Source organism: Ptychodera flava, chromosome 10 (genome assembly GCF_041260155.1).
Source record: "Ptychodera flava strain L36383 chromosome 10, AS_Pfla_20210202, whole genome shotgun sequence".
In the NCBI taxonomy this organism is placed as follows: Eukaryota; Metazoa; Hemichordata; class Enteropneusta; family Ptychoderidae; genus Ptychodera; species Ptychodera flava.
In genome coordinates this window covers 4,901,710-4,916,530 of record NC_091937.1, presented here as the reverse complement: position 1 = coordinate 4,916,530, position 14,821 = coordinate 4,901,710, and the positions used below count along the sequence as shown (strand labels likewise).

At 36.9% G+C, this 14,821-nt stretch overlaps 1 protein-coding gene across 1 annotated transcript in view; it reads left to right on the top strand.

The window, feature by feature from the left end:
• Positions 1–14,821, top strand: part of LOC139142959 (matrilin-2-like) — a 72,509-nt gene that overhangs the window by 7,922 nt on the left and 49,766 nt on the right. The window contains exon 3 of the mRNA XM_070713155.1: positions 2,260–2,382. Coding sequence (XP_070569256.1) covers positions 2,260–2,382 — 123 coding nt within the window. The remainder of the gene's footprint in view (positions 1–2,259; positions 2,383–14,821) is intronic.

Sequence of the window (14,821 nt, the reverse complement as noted above, 5' to 3'; positions counted from 1 at the left end):
CATCCTTAGAGTGATCTCTTTTAAGTTTGCGAAAGACATTTGGATCGGTCACATGATTTGGCCGCCACATTGGATTTTCTAAAAATCGCAATTTAATCATTCAAAACTTCTCCTCAAGAACTAACACCAAAATCTTTTCGCAAACTTTATAGGCCATACTACTAGATGCTATATAATAAATTTCAAGGAAATTAACCAGGCAGTTTTTGAGAAGAACATTTTTAAAGTATTATTTTTCTGATTTTTCAATGACCTTTGACCTCCCCTATACCTCTGCAGCTAAGCTATACAAATGGCTTATTCTGGCCTATGTAAGAGTCATATCTAATTATGGGCAATCTAATAGAGCAAGAGGTCAGATTTTTGGTATATAGGGATAACTACGAAAAAAATTTTTCTTAACAAAATGTCACATGACTTCGATGACATTTGACCTCAAATATACATATACGTCCATAACTTAGGAACCACAAGTGCTACATCCTTCATATTTGGTAGGATGGGAGACCTTATGGTGCCATATCCGGTACCTCATTAAATATGCACATATCTAATTCTGGGCAAGCCAATAGAGCTAGAGGTCTGATTTTTGGTATATAGGCATAACTTAGCAATACAATTTTTTTGACAAAATATCACGTGACCTCGATGACCTTTGACCTTGAATATACGTATATGTCCATAACTCAGTAACCACAAGTGCTACACCCTTCATATTTGGTATGATGGGAGACCTTATGACACCACATCCTGTACCTCATTAATTATGCGCATATCTAATTCTGAGCCGGCCAATAGAGCTAGAGGTCTGATTTTTGGTATATAGGGATAACTTAGCAATACAATTTTTTTGACAAAATATCACGTGACCTCGATGACCTTTGACCTTGAATATACGTATATGTCCATAACTCAGTAACCACAAGTGCTACGGCCTTCATATTTGGTATGATGGGAGACCTTATGACACCACATCCTGTACCTCATTAATTATGCGCATATCTAATTCTCAGCCAGCCAATAGAGCTAAAGGTCTGATTTTTGGTATATAGGGAAAACTTAGCAATACAATTTTTTTGACAAAATGTCACGTGACCTCGATGACCTTTGACCTTGAATATACGTATATGTCAATAACTCAGTAACCACAAGTGCTACACCCTTCATATTTGGTATGATGGGAGACCTTATGACACCACATCCTGTACCTCATTAATTATGCGCATATCTAATTCTGAGCCAGCCAATAGAGCTAGAGGTCTGATTTTTGGTATATAGGGATAACTTAGCATTACAATTTTTTTGACAAAATGTCACGTGACCTCGATGACCTTTGCCCTTAAATATGAGTATATGTCCATAACTCAGTAACCACAAGTGCTACACCCTTCATATTTGGCCGCCATATTGGATTTTACGTAAAACATGCAATTCCCACTGACACGTACAGTAACTATGAGATGATGTTCAAAATCATACTTTTCCAAGATCGAATTTTGCACAGAATATCATTAGTGCGAGATCTTTCAACCATGTTATCCGCTTGGGCCCCGCCAACGCTGCTTGCAGCTTTAATTTTACTTGGAGCCATAGCTCCTCTGTGCCAATGATGTACATTACAGTACTACGACAATGTGAAAAACTGTACGGTCGATGATCTACAAACGGGTATATCTGGCAGGCGATGTTTGAAATGGACGAAGTGCGACGTCAATACAAAATTACAAGACAGGAAAATCGTCGGTACTGCGAAAGAAAATTGACAGGGCAAACTTTAGGAAGTATACACCTCGCACTTTTACCTGTCGATTAGCTCATAAACGTGGGTAACAACTGATAACGGAAGGACATAAGACTCATCATGGAGTGATCCCAAAGTTTAGCCATACTGGCGATTTCACGAGTCATTAAACTTTACCACTTATGAACGGAAATGTAATATGAAGATAGTATAACTCAGTGTAACGTAAGACGATGAATTTTAAATTTTCTGAGTTAATCCTCGTTACAAGGAGATCCTCTCACCCTTCAACGTTTTACACTTTTCTTGATGGATTGAAACTTACTTCTATGTTGTTGTTGATCACCAGATGACAATGAATGCAGTCGTAAAAATTGTAGCTGTGGTTGTGACAGAGTGCAAATGTGTTTTAACTTATAAAAACTACGACTTGCTTCGAATTTTCCTTTGAATCTTGGATTATTCTTCTGCCTTCAAGGTGAAAACTTAAAGTAGAATGATTTTTATATCCTCTACAGATATAGATGAATGCGAAGACAACGATGGAGGTTGTAATCAGATCTGTACAAATACTCCAGGAAGCTACCATTGTGAATGCAGCTCAGGATTCGAACTAGAAAGTGATCGCAAAACCTGTGTCGGTATGAAATAATTTGACATTTCTTTTTGGTCATATGTAAGTCTTGAAGAGAATGCAATTTATTCTTCATATAGAGAAAACACGCGTAAAAAACATTGTTTGTTAACAAGAAGGTGCACACGCACAGTTCAGATGACCTTGCTTTCAGGTCAAACGTGATGCGTTCGTTAGCCAAAGCCACGGTGCCTAAGGACATTGACATAAGCAACAGGTCATTTAATGTTTGAATCCTTGTCTTTCTTCTACCAAGACATTGACGAATGTCAGGAGGGACGCATGACTGTGATGTAGACAATCAACAGGTGTGTGTAAACAAAGCTGGTACCTATGAATGTATCAATGAATGTGACACAGGCTACCAAGATGATGCCTGTGATGGCTTCTTTTGCATAGGTAAGACAAATGTTATAAACATATAACAAAGTTACATCGCTAAGCTACTTAATCTGACAATTTAGATGTAAAAGTACTGTTCAATAATTTTATTGACACGTAACAAAGGATGACCAACACAAAGTTTCTGTATCACATGGACTTAAAAAGTAGTGAAGAATTGCATTTTTCTATTTGTAAGAGGTTTACATGAGCTGTTGTTTGCTCCCCAGGGAGTTGAGTGGTATAACATTAGGTCCAGTGACCAGGGGTAATAGTAATTGTAAAGTGCCTTGATCGCATGTACTTGAGGATATGTGCGCTATATAAGAACCCATTATTATTATTATTATTATTATTATTATTATTATTATTATTGTACTTGGGCCTCAGCCCAAGTACATTTGTTTTCATTCCGTGGGAAAAAACTGTAAGGTATAACCATTTCTGGCTGAGACCAGGGAGGGCAAAATGTATTGGCTTCATCTTTCTTGGCATAATAAATGGCGTAATGATGTTAACTGAATGGAAGTGCTGCTCTCAGCCAGTCTTGAATAAGTGAGATGTGAATATAAATGCTTCTCTATCTGAGTTTTTGCCACAAAATCTGAATATAATCAAAATGTGCATCGAAATGCAACAATTAATGCACCCTCCGTTTCCTAGGCGATGGCACGACCCTTGCTACACCCACTGGACGAGCCAAAGTGGGAGGGTAATTTCGGTTTGGTCGAACAGGAGGGCTCGAGACCAGAATTTAACATTTAAACTTGAAACATGTTTAATCACTGACAAGATGTGGATTAGTGTTAATCAAAGAGAAAGTTTGAAAAGGAAAGGTTTTATATCCCGGACACAATGAAAAACATTACGACTGGAAACTGTACCCCCGGTTGAGAATAGTAATGCCCACAGCGATGGAGAACACTTATCCTTGAGCTGAGAAAACCAGACCATCATTTCGAAATAGAGCTGCAGATTCGAGAAGCTCGTTCAAAATAGCTAGGTACACCCCATAAAGGGGTGGTTTCGAGTCTTGAGGGCAAATTTCGCCTCCTTCATTTAGAAATCGTACGTTTGTTTTTCCAGGGGAACACATCATTTGACACAAAATTTGCATGAAAAGGGGTCGCCAGTAAGCACGTGGTCAAATCTGGCATAAGAAACAATATGAAATGTTTGGTAAAGCCAGTCCAAAATAAACTGATTTGAACTTTTGTGTTTTGTAATTTATACCACTGCAGTAACATGACTTTTTTTTGACAACATCACACAATGTAATACGTTTTGAAACTGAATACTCCGACGTATTCTGTGTCCCCTTTGCTAAAAAATACGGTATGCCGATTACCATGTAAGGAGATGATGACGTCAAGACATTTGTAGTGCGTTTGGTCTTGGATGGTGCACGAAGTTTTGTCGAGGTAGCTTGTGTATTTATTTCCTAATTAGGGTCGATCTAAAAGAAGGCCGAAGGATGTTATGATACTCTAAGCGAGCTGAACTCCAATGCGAATGGTGGATAATTTGGAGGATGTCTAGACTGATCTCGTCTCATTAAGATTATTTGGCGGTCAGTATTGAATTTCAACTGCGTCACAAGTTTGCGAAATGAGTATTCCGTCGAACGGTCAACGAACGATATTTTAGAAATCTGGAGACATGGCACATCGCAGTTTTATTTTAGTATTTTATATTTTACAAAAGATGTAAGAAGCAATGATTTTGTTGAAAATTCTGAAAAAAAATATAGGAAGATTTGATCGCGAACACATTTTCACTTGGGGGTCAACTAGCCCTGCGTACGATGCTGTGTGTTCCGCTAGAGCTAATAGCCCCGCTCACCACAGCCTTGCAAAGACCCGTACGTTGGGTCGGTGACTTCAAATCCATTTTGGGACTTGACGTAAAAAGCCAAATTACTGCCGAAATTCAGCGTTCTTGGTCCCAAGTCGTATTCCAGCCTACCTCAGCTACTCGATCGCTTCCAAAAATGACAGTCTTTTATTCACTTCTCGTAAATAACCGTCGATGTCGGCAACTCTCTCGCTAGCCCTGCGTACGATGCTGTGTGTTAGCTGTAGCACATAGCATCGTATGCAGGGCTAGGGTCAACATGGGGTCGCAGCCATGTTGCCTCAAAACTTATTTCTGTCTGCACTCAAAACTCAAAAATGTCGCATATGAACCTGAAAATCGATGTAATTTTGTCAAACTTCGGCGAAATTTCAGCCTATAGACAAAATTTCATCTAGGTAAGGTAAATTTACTGAAGTTTGATCGACAAATAATCCTGAGCTTGAACCGTGACAGCTCGCCTTCTCCGGGAAGTCATGCATCCGGCCAGCTGCCCATATGGCCGCGTGCATGAGATTGTTTTCAAGCGACGGCGGCAGACCGTACGGGGCTCTGGATATGAACCTACCGCGGTGTAGCTGTAATATACTGTTGCGTTGTTTTTAATCACCACGGACGAAGTCCGAGGGGACTCATAGGTTTGGTCATGTCCGTGCGTCCGTCCGTCCGTTCACGCCTAGTACCCAACCCCATACAGATGCACGTCGATTTGTTTCACAATGCTATCAAATTTGGCCGTGTTAGAGGACTTTTTAGTTTACACCTCCATAGACTCCCATGTATAAGGCAGTTCTCCATAGACTCGCATGTATGATGCCAAAAAAATAAAAATTAAGTTTCTCATCGTATTCATATTGCCTAAAGGATGCAGTGACACAGTTTTTTTGTCCCCACGGATAAAGTCCAGGGGGCTTATAGATTGGCTCATATCCGTCCGTGAGTCCATCAGTGAGTCCATCGGTTCACGCAGATATCTCAGACATTTTGACAAAATATCATGTGACCTTGGTGACCTTTGACCTCAAATATACATTATTGTCCATAACTCAGTAACCACAAGTGCTAAACCTTTCATATTTGGTATGATGGGACACCTTATGACGCCACATATTGTACCCCATTAATTATGTGCATATCTAATTATGAGCGAGCCAATAGAGCTAGAGGTCTGATTTTTGGTATATAGGGATAAGTTAACAATATAATTTGTTTGACAAAACTTCACGTGACCTCAATGACCTTTGACCTCAAATATACATATTTGTCCACAACTCAGTAACCACAAGTGCTACACCCTTCATATTTGGTATGATAGGACACCTTATGACACCATATACTGTACCTCATTAATTATGTGCATATCTTATTTTGAGCGAGCCAATAGAGCTAGAGGTCTGATTTTTGGTATATAGGAATAACTTAGCAATACAATTATTATGACAAAATGTGACGTGACCTCAATGACCTTTGACCTCAAATATATATATTTGTCCACAACTCAGTAACCACAAGTGCTACATCCTTCATATTTGGTATGATAAGACACCTTATGACACCACATATTGTACCTCATTAATTATGCGCATATATAATTTTGAGCGCCCCAATAGAGCTAGAGGTCTGATTTTTGGTATATAGGAATAACTTAGCAATACAATTATTTTGACAAAATGTCACGTGACCTCGATGACCTTTGACCTCAAATATATATATTTGTCCACAACTCAGTAACCACAAGTGCTACACCCTTCATAAATGGTATGATGGGACACCTTATGACACCACATATTGTACCTCATTAATTATGCGCATATCTAATTCTGAGCAAGCCAATAGAGCTGGATGTCCGATTTTTGGTTTATAGGGATAACTATAGGGTAGAAATTTAAATATGCCCATCTAAATATTAGACATCTACCATCGAGAACAAAAGAAATTTGCTGTAATTTGAATATTTAAGGAGTTTAAGCAATAATAAATAAAGAACCCCTGCCTCAAACTCCACAAAAGTGGTAGACATATTTTGCCGTTGTCATGCCATTGCTTCGTTTAATAACCAGTTAATCAAATGCCTAATTGACAGGAGGAAATTCAAGACCATATTTGAATAGTAGTATATATTGTCCTCAAAATTACTCTATCTCGGCCCAAGTACTCATTGCCTTCAGCAATACTGCCTTGTTATTGTTATTATTATTATTATTATTATTATTATTATTATTATAATTATTATTATTGTTATTATTGTTGTTATTGTTACGTGACAGAAAACAAACAAAAGGTCAACTCAGCAGTTTCCGTATAAATTTATAACGGGAAAGTAAACTAATTGCTAAGTCAGGGATAAATTACAAACTGTAAAAGTGTACTTGCTACTTATCTAAACTGGGACGGCAAAGCTCCTGTCTCAGAGTTGTAACATTCCGTCGGATGAATGAACAGTCCTTTGGCTTGCAGGCTTGAAGTTGCACAAAGTCCATAGTATAAATCCAGCGTGGCAGTGAAGGTCTTGAAAGTCTTGAAATTAATACTGCTTGAGTTTCCAAAGACTTGAAGCAACACGCAAGAGACACGATCCCAAAATGTCTGACTGCAAGCTTGCTGTCCCAGTATTTATATTCAAGTGGTTATATAAGAGCATATAAGAACGATCTAGATTTTTTATTGACATGCTAAATACTGTTCTAAAATTCTCTCTCTTAGACAACTAATTAAATTTCCAGAACATTCCAAACACCACTAATTGAATTCAAAGTTGTGAGGTCGTTAAGGGCAGTGACCTTGAGAAGGTTCTCGACTAATTAAACTCAGGTCATGATGAGTGTAGGGGAATATGACATACATAACATTATTATTCACTGCATGAAAACCCAATAATTCAGATAAATTCACATTAATGAGTTGCCTGTATTATAGTATAATACACGTGAATTCACATGAATCCACATGAATACAGGCTTGCTGAATACAAAAAATGGATTCTTGACTGTATTCATCTGTATATGCACTCTTCAGCTAAAATACAGGCAATAATCAATGTTAATACAGTAAGTATTATAGGGTTTTTATGCAGTGTTATTATTATTATTATTATTATTATTATTATTATTATTATTATTATTATTGTTATATCAATTTTGATTATCCGCCAAATATTTTCACTATATACAATCAGAAATAAAGAGGAGAACGATAAAATCCTTGATTCAGGTGTCATAATTCGTCATTCTCTCAAGATGAAGAATCATTTTCCACATTTCGCTTTTTTGATTAATTCAGACATTAATGAGTGTGCAGAGGACATCGATGGCTGTGGTCATATTTGTACAAACACTGAAGGTAGTTATGAATGTTCATGTCTCGATGGTTTTGAATTAGCTGAGAACAACCATACCTGCAATGGTGAGTTGAATTACGACTTATAAGGAGCGTGTGTTTTTTGAAATTTTCTTCTCTATGTACATAAACGTTTTATATTGCGGAAAAATACAACTATGCGGGTTGTGCGATTTCATCAGTTGGGACTGGGAAATATGCATCTGCACATTTGACGTCCTTGTAAGCATGTAACGAAAATTAACACTAACTAACTCGTCGTTTTTCATATGCCATAAACATTTCAAGTCAGCAGCAGATGGTTATATGCCATATTGCAATGCACCGAGGGTAATATCTCTACATGTGAATTACAACTGCCATGCCTACTGCTCTTGACTTCTGCTTTTGTCGTTTGATTGCCACTTCTAAGGATCGTGGAATGATGTTTGTGTAAAGGATGAGTATAGATTATAGAAATAGTTGTGCTCCTGTCAAAGTATGAAAAATAAAATAAATGGCACTTCAAAGTCCTTAATGAAAATTGATGGGGCGGGCTGCGCACCTCTTCATAATATGCAGAAGATAGTCATGTAATCCAATTTTTATATCAGTATATAACATAAATAGTCATAAATGATAAAATGATAAAAGGTTAAGCGAGAAATATGAAGTTTTTGACGATTTATTACAAAATAATGAAGTTTAGCAATATATATTATTCAGAAGGCCAAGTATTTGAATTATTTCAATTTTTTTCCATAAAACTTAAGAGGCAGAGCATTGTTTATAAATTATGCATAATAGAGTAGAATCGATAGTTTTTCACAAACAGAATAGTGATGAATAAAGTCATTAGTATATTCAAAGTCCATAGCATCTATGTCAAAAGTACAAAACTATAGTTGGAGATAAAAAATTAGTGCCTCGATCAACCCCGTTTAACTATGCACTCTATGATAGAGTCTGCATCAACAAAACAATGAGAATATTATAAAAAGGGATGCATGCCAACGTTTGTTAGCAATTTAATATGATTTTGTACTCACTGAACACAAAATCATGTATTTATTTTACGCAAAGCAGATGAAGTATCTTCTTTTCCAACTCAGATATCAATGAATGTGAGAATGATGGATGTGATCAGATCTGTGCCAATGCTATCGGAAGTTTTGTTTGTTTCTGCAACGAAGGTTACACTCTTGGTGAAAATGAAACCACGTGTATTGGTATGCAACACCATCAATAATATGCTGTGAGAAGTGGAAGGACGTCTGCGATATGGCAAAGAAAGACACACCTTGCATATGAAGATATAAAAAACAAATATTTTTGAAATGACGAAATATTTTACTGAATAAACCAGAATTCGAAGTTGCCATGGTTATAGATATACAGGAAATATTAATATAGGCAACATATTCAAGCGATTAATTCTGGGATCATTTTACTGCCATATCTTACGACGCCAGCTGACATGTAATAATTTCATGATACTTAAACCGCCATGTTGTGTGACGGGAGTTGAAATTAAGCAAGGTGACGATTTCTGCTGCTTTGCCTAGCGGTCGAGTTTGAAATACGTTGGGATCGCTTCTTGCACTATAATGCTCCCCAACACACCGTAATCGAACTGAAAATTCTTCGGCCATCATGTTTACCACAACTTATCTAACATTTGAATTGAAAACTTATTGGGCGACAAGCAAAACATGTCCCCGTCAGACGAAGAATATTATTTGCAGTATGTAAAACTCTTGCATTCGATATTAATCTAATATCCAAATAATTCACTACCTTTTCCAAACTGTTTCTTTTCACAATTTAAGTACATATGACACGAGTCCATTTCAAATTCTAGCAATCCTTTGATACACTAAAATGCGGCAGAAAGTATTTCGGTTTTTCAATCAAACCAACTCGTACGTCAAAATATTTGTTTCGAACCAAAGTGATGCTACAAGTGCCTTTTATTTGTCTGACTTTTCTTTGAAGACATCAACGAATGCGAGACTGAGAATGGCGGATGTAACCACACATGTACCAACACAGAGGGCGGTTTTGTCTGTTCTTGTCATCCCGGATATGAGTTAGATGTAGATGGATTGACCTGTACAGGTGATGTATCACTGACACGTATCAAGATAATAACTATTTCATGGGCGTCCTCACTGTCTTTTAAGTAAACAGCCAATGTGCATTTGAGAAAGGTGGTTTCTATACCCAGGATGACAATTCAGACAATTTTAAGCAAGTGTCCCACTCTTTGGTGAAGAATGCCGTATTACAATTCCCATCATTATTGACAAAACTTGAGCGATTGTCACACTCTTCTTTAAAGTGTATTACGATGACTATTCTTGTTGACATTCAATGCTTATATGCGTTTTGGGGATACAACTACTATTGGCACTGAATACAGCAAAAAGCCGTTATTAACTTAAATACAGTGTTACTTTAGATGCTTAAATACAGTGTTACTTTAGATGCAAATGAATCAAGAACGGCATAAAGTGTCACTTGTATAGTTAATTAGTTTTATAATTAACAACCTCCTTGATAACATTCCATTTAGTCGTGGTGTCGGACAGACGTAAAAGCCAATTTCTCTTCCACGCTCTTGCAGATATTGACGAATGTGCGGTTGACAATGCTGGATGTGAGCATGGTTGTACAAATGCTGAAGGCAGCTATGAATGCTATTGCAAACACCCATATTACCTTGACAGCAACGGACATACTTGCTCAGGTGAGAGAATTTGTGTTTATGGACACCATATCACTCTTGAAGTGGAGGCTGTCAGTTTATGTGAACACCTCTTAAAGGTGTACTCCTTTCCTTTAAACGTGACGTCAGTTGTCAACATGTGAAAGGGCAGTCTCTTTCTCGTTTCAGCCTGGATTAATAGTCATTAATAAAATGAAGTATTGTTCAGGGAATCGTTAAGGATCCAGCCTTGCCCGAGTCTCATTGAGCCGTGAAATTCATTCAAAGCAATACAGTAAATTTACAGGCGTCAGTTGAAGCTTTCCTAACACTTTTCTATGATAAATTACATAAGGTGCTCTTTTACTGAATCCTACAGACACTGAGACGTGCAGCAAAGGAAAATGCGATCAAATCTGTGAAACACTCAGCAACAAACCTCTCTGCAGTTGTACTGACGGCTATGAATTGAAACCAAACGATCAATCGTGTCAAGGTCTGTATACAAGACATGAAAAGTACATTTTGATGCAAAAAAAATCTATTTTATCTTCAAGAATCACTTAGTACTTTTGTATTCATCCATTCAGATGGCTATAGGGTCTAGATTAGAGGTCTGCATCTCGATGACTATCTGTCCAGAGGCGCGTTATATTTTAATATACTGACGCTTATCGAAATGTGACCGTCATTTGCATTATGTACGTTACCTGATAAACCGTTGTTGCTTTGATTATTTTCAAATTCAGTTATAACTGTCCAAAGTAAATAAGTCACTTATCTAAAACAAAAATGTGACATTTATAGAGAATTGTTTTAAACAGCTTGTCTTCAGATCAAATATCAAAGTCTCCCATCATGAACAAATCGAGACTTCAGGATTAATTTTGAAGCACCGTCAAATTATGTCTCTATGCTGAAAGTATTCATACTCGACTATTTTAAAATCAGCGTTACCGTTTTCATCCCTAGACATCGACGAATGCAGAGCCGGTACACATGAGTGTTCCCATGGTTGTGTTAACACTGAAGGCAGCTACTACTGTACTTGTGACGATGGATATATTCTGGATCGAGATAGACGGACGTGTATCGAGGTCTAGGAATACTTTCATTTTCGATAATTATCGTCAACGACCCTGTTTCACCACTTTCGACATAGAATCGTAACACTCGTGAGCAAAATTGTATCCTTCTTGCCATAGCTAAAATTTGTCACGCCAAGAAATATTACAGTCAGTCTAATGCCAGGACCGACTACATGTAATACGTGTCACTTTATGTAAATACTATCAAATGTCCTAATGTATGTCACTATTTCAATACAAATGCTGATAACTCTTTGCTGTTCTGTCATACTTTGCCTACAGAAATTCACTAGAGGTTTGCATGTAGAAATTCACTCGAGCTTTATATTCAAGAAAGTATAGCATGTACACTCTCTTTCTTGTCCTAGTGCATTGACTCTGACGGGATGTCAAAAAACCAAGCTGACGTTGATCAATCTTATAGACTTGATTTCAATAAAATATGATACATTTTGAGGGAAAATTAGTGACTTTTTATAAAGGTTAGAATGACTTAAAACAACAGAGTGCATTTCTTTTACTGACTCCCGCTAACTCTATTCAACTGTGTCAAAAAGTTAAATCGTTCACGGTATTAAAAGGAAATAAAACAACATTACACCATGCATTTCAGAAAACGAGAAGTCTGCTGGATTACATATATACAGCTTACTGTTCTGAATGGCCATATGCAAGTAACGCACTCTATGTGAATTTAGAAAGCTGGCATTGTAATTAGGTTGAAATAGTCAAACTTCGAATGTTAAAGTTGTGTTTGGTTCATCTCAATCCAGTGAGATCCAGTGAGATCCTTACAGGCATATGCCAGTCAGTGCCTTTTATCAACAAGCTGGTTGGTGATTTATAGGAATCGGCCTTTCCCATAAACCTTGCAATTTTTTTCCGATGCCCATTTACCGTGGTGTCGATTCTGTAACTCGCCACATTTGACAGCTTTGCCACTCCTGTGAGTTAGTTTATTTAGTTGAGGGATGGCTACGCCTAAAGGCGAGCACAACGAATTGTCGTACTGGGTATGACTACGGATAGCAACAGTGCCCTATGGAAGCTGCATGGAGTATGAATATAAACAAAAGCAGTGAAATTTCGATCATGAACACTTTTTTTCGAGGTACAATATGAACACACTGTTGTAGTTATTGAAAACTGTTGAAGTATTATATTCCTCAACGGAAGCCTTCATCGAAAGGCGATGTAATCATCATATGCGAGTGATGTTGTGGTCTAACCTTAAGAGCGCTCGTTTGCTTATTATTGGCTGCTATTTTACAAGATCTGTTGTGATACCGACATAAAATCATAGTCGGGTCATTGCTGTGAAAACGTAACCATAAGGCTGGCAGAGTTTAGTCACGAAATATCAGTCTGGTTTTACATGAGAAACACGTGCAGGGGCCTAGAAAAGGCTGCGAAACAAACTAACAAGCAAGTAGATTATCAAATTGGGCGGGACTCTTTCAACAAGTTCTACGTAAATGTCTTCGCAATGGCACATTTATCCTCAACGTTAGAGAAGGTTTAATTCTTTTTGTGAATAACTTGAGAGAAAGCGTTCGCAACGGGTATATTAATAGGGTATATATGTCACTCAGTCCCAATTCAGAATAAGAATGAGTAGATATATTTTATCAGATTCGTAATATTTTGTATACTTTGCAAAAACAGGGATGAAGGTCGATCGCTAATAAACTTTTCTCCTCTGAGTAAAGAGCGTGACTTTTTAATGGTAAAATACGTGTTTGCAAGAACGTCGTGTTCATTTTTTGTTTATAGTTAAAATTAAAAATACTCTCGAGAAGTTAAAGTTAAGATAAACTTAAGTTTATTTTTTAAAAATTAAATTTTTTTGTTCAAAGTGTTTTAAAACATTTTACTCTAAAAATAAAGTTGCCCGTACAAAATAAAAATTTTGCGGTCGAGAAATAAAATCTCTTACAAATATTAAAGATATTGTCAAGAAAAATTAGAGTTTATATTCAAAAGTAATAGAGTTCCGTGGCGTGTAGGGGCCACCGTGAAGGTGTGACAAAAACAGAATAAATACATCAAGTATATATATGTTACACACAAGCTGAAAGTGCCTCTTGCTTTCAACAGTATCTTAGGCATCTATGGGATATTGTAAACTGCTGATATCGTGTTAAACAATAAAGGCCTAAATATCCAGAACTTTACTTAACTAGAAATGAAATGGTTAGTTTATTAAGGTACATCAGAACTATAATTGGAGACATTTTATAATATATATTATACTAATCTTCATGATATTTTGCATACTATTTAATATCATAAATAAAATGAATATTAGAACAAATTAAAATGAAATTTTATCAAATACTAAAAAACTCGAAATCTCAAAATGATATTTTATTTACCTTACTTAAATGCTATTTTTCATAGCCATATTCTACCGGTATTTGACGACGAGAAAGAGCGTCTTTTTACATACGTGATGATCAAAATAGTGTCTTCAAAGTTGGTATGACAATCAACCTGAAACCCATTTCAATAGTATATCCTATTCATGGACATTATTTTTACGATACTTTGGCACATAACTTTGAAGTCGGATATCGGCGCGACAGAAAATGTCCAATACATTTGACCAACCATCCTTAATTTATGAGCACAAGCCGACGAAAGCTTGTATGTGATCTTAAAAAGTCTTTGTGTTAAAGGTGTGATCTTGAATAATTTCCTTGCACGTTGCAACGTCGTGTGTCTTCTACATACGTGAACAAATAACTTTGCGTATCCGTTTTACAACCATCTTTAGAACTAGTTGTTGAAGTTGGAAACATGATACGGTCATGTCAACTTTCCGGGCGTGTCATCCTCTTTGAAACTCTCAAATTTTGGTAAGCATGTTTCAGTGACATTAGAAACATCTCAGCAGTAAGACTTTCCTGCTGTATTTTTTCTACGCAGACTGTTTATCAGAGCCGTGAACAATTACATAAAGCTTAATGACCGAGACGTTTGTTTGGTTTGATTGGTTGTCGGTAATAAAGGCGGTTCAAGTCCTGAATGTGCTTCTGTTAGGTCTGTGCACTATGTTTATAAAAAACAATCATTTATTTATTTATTCATTCCCATTTTGT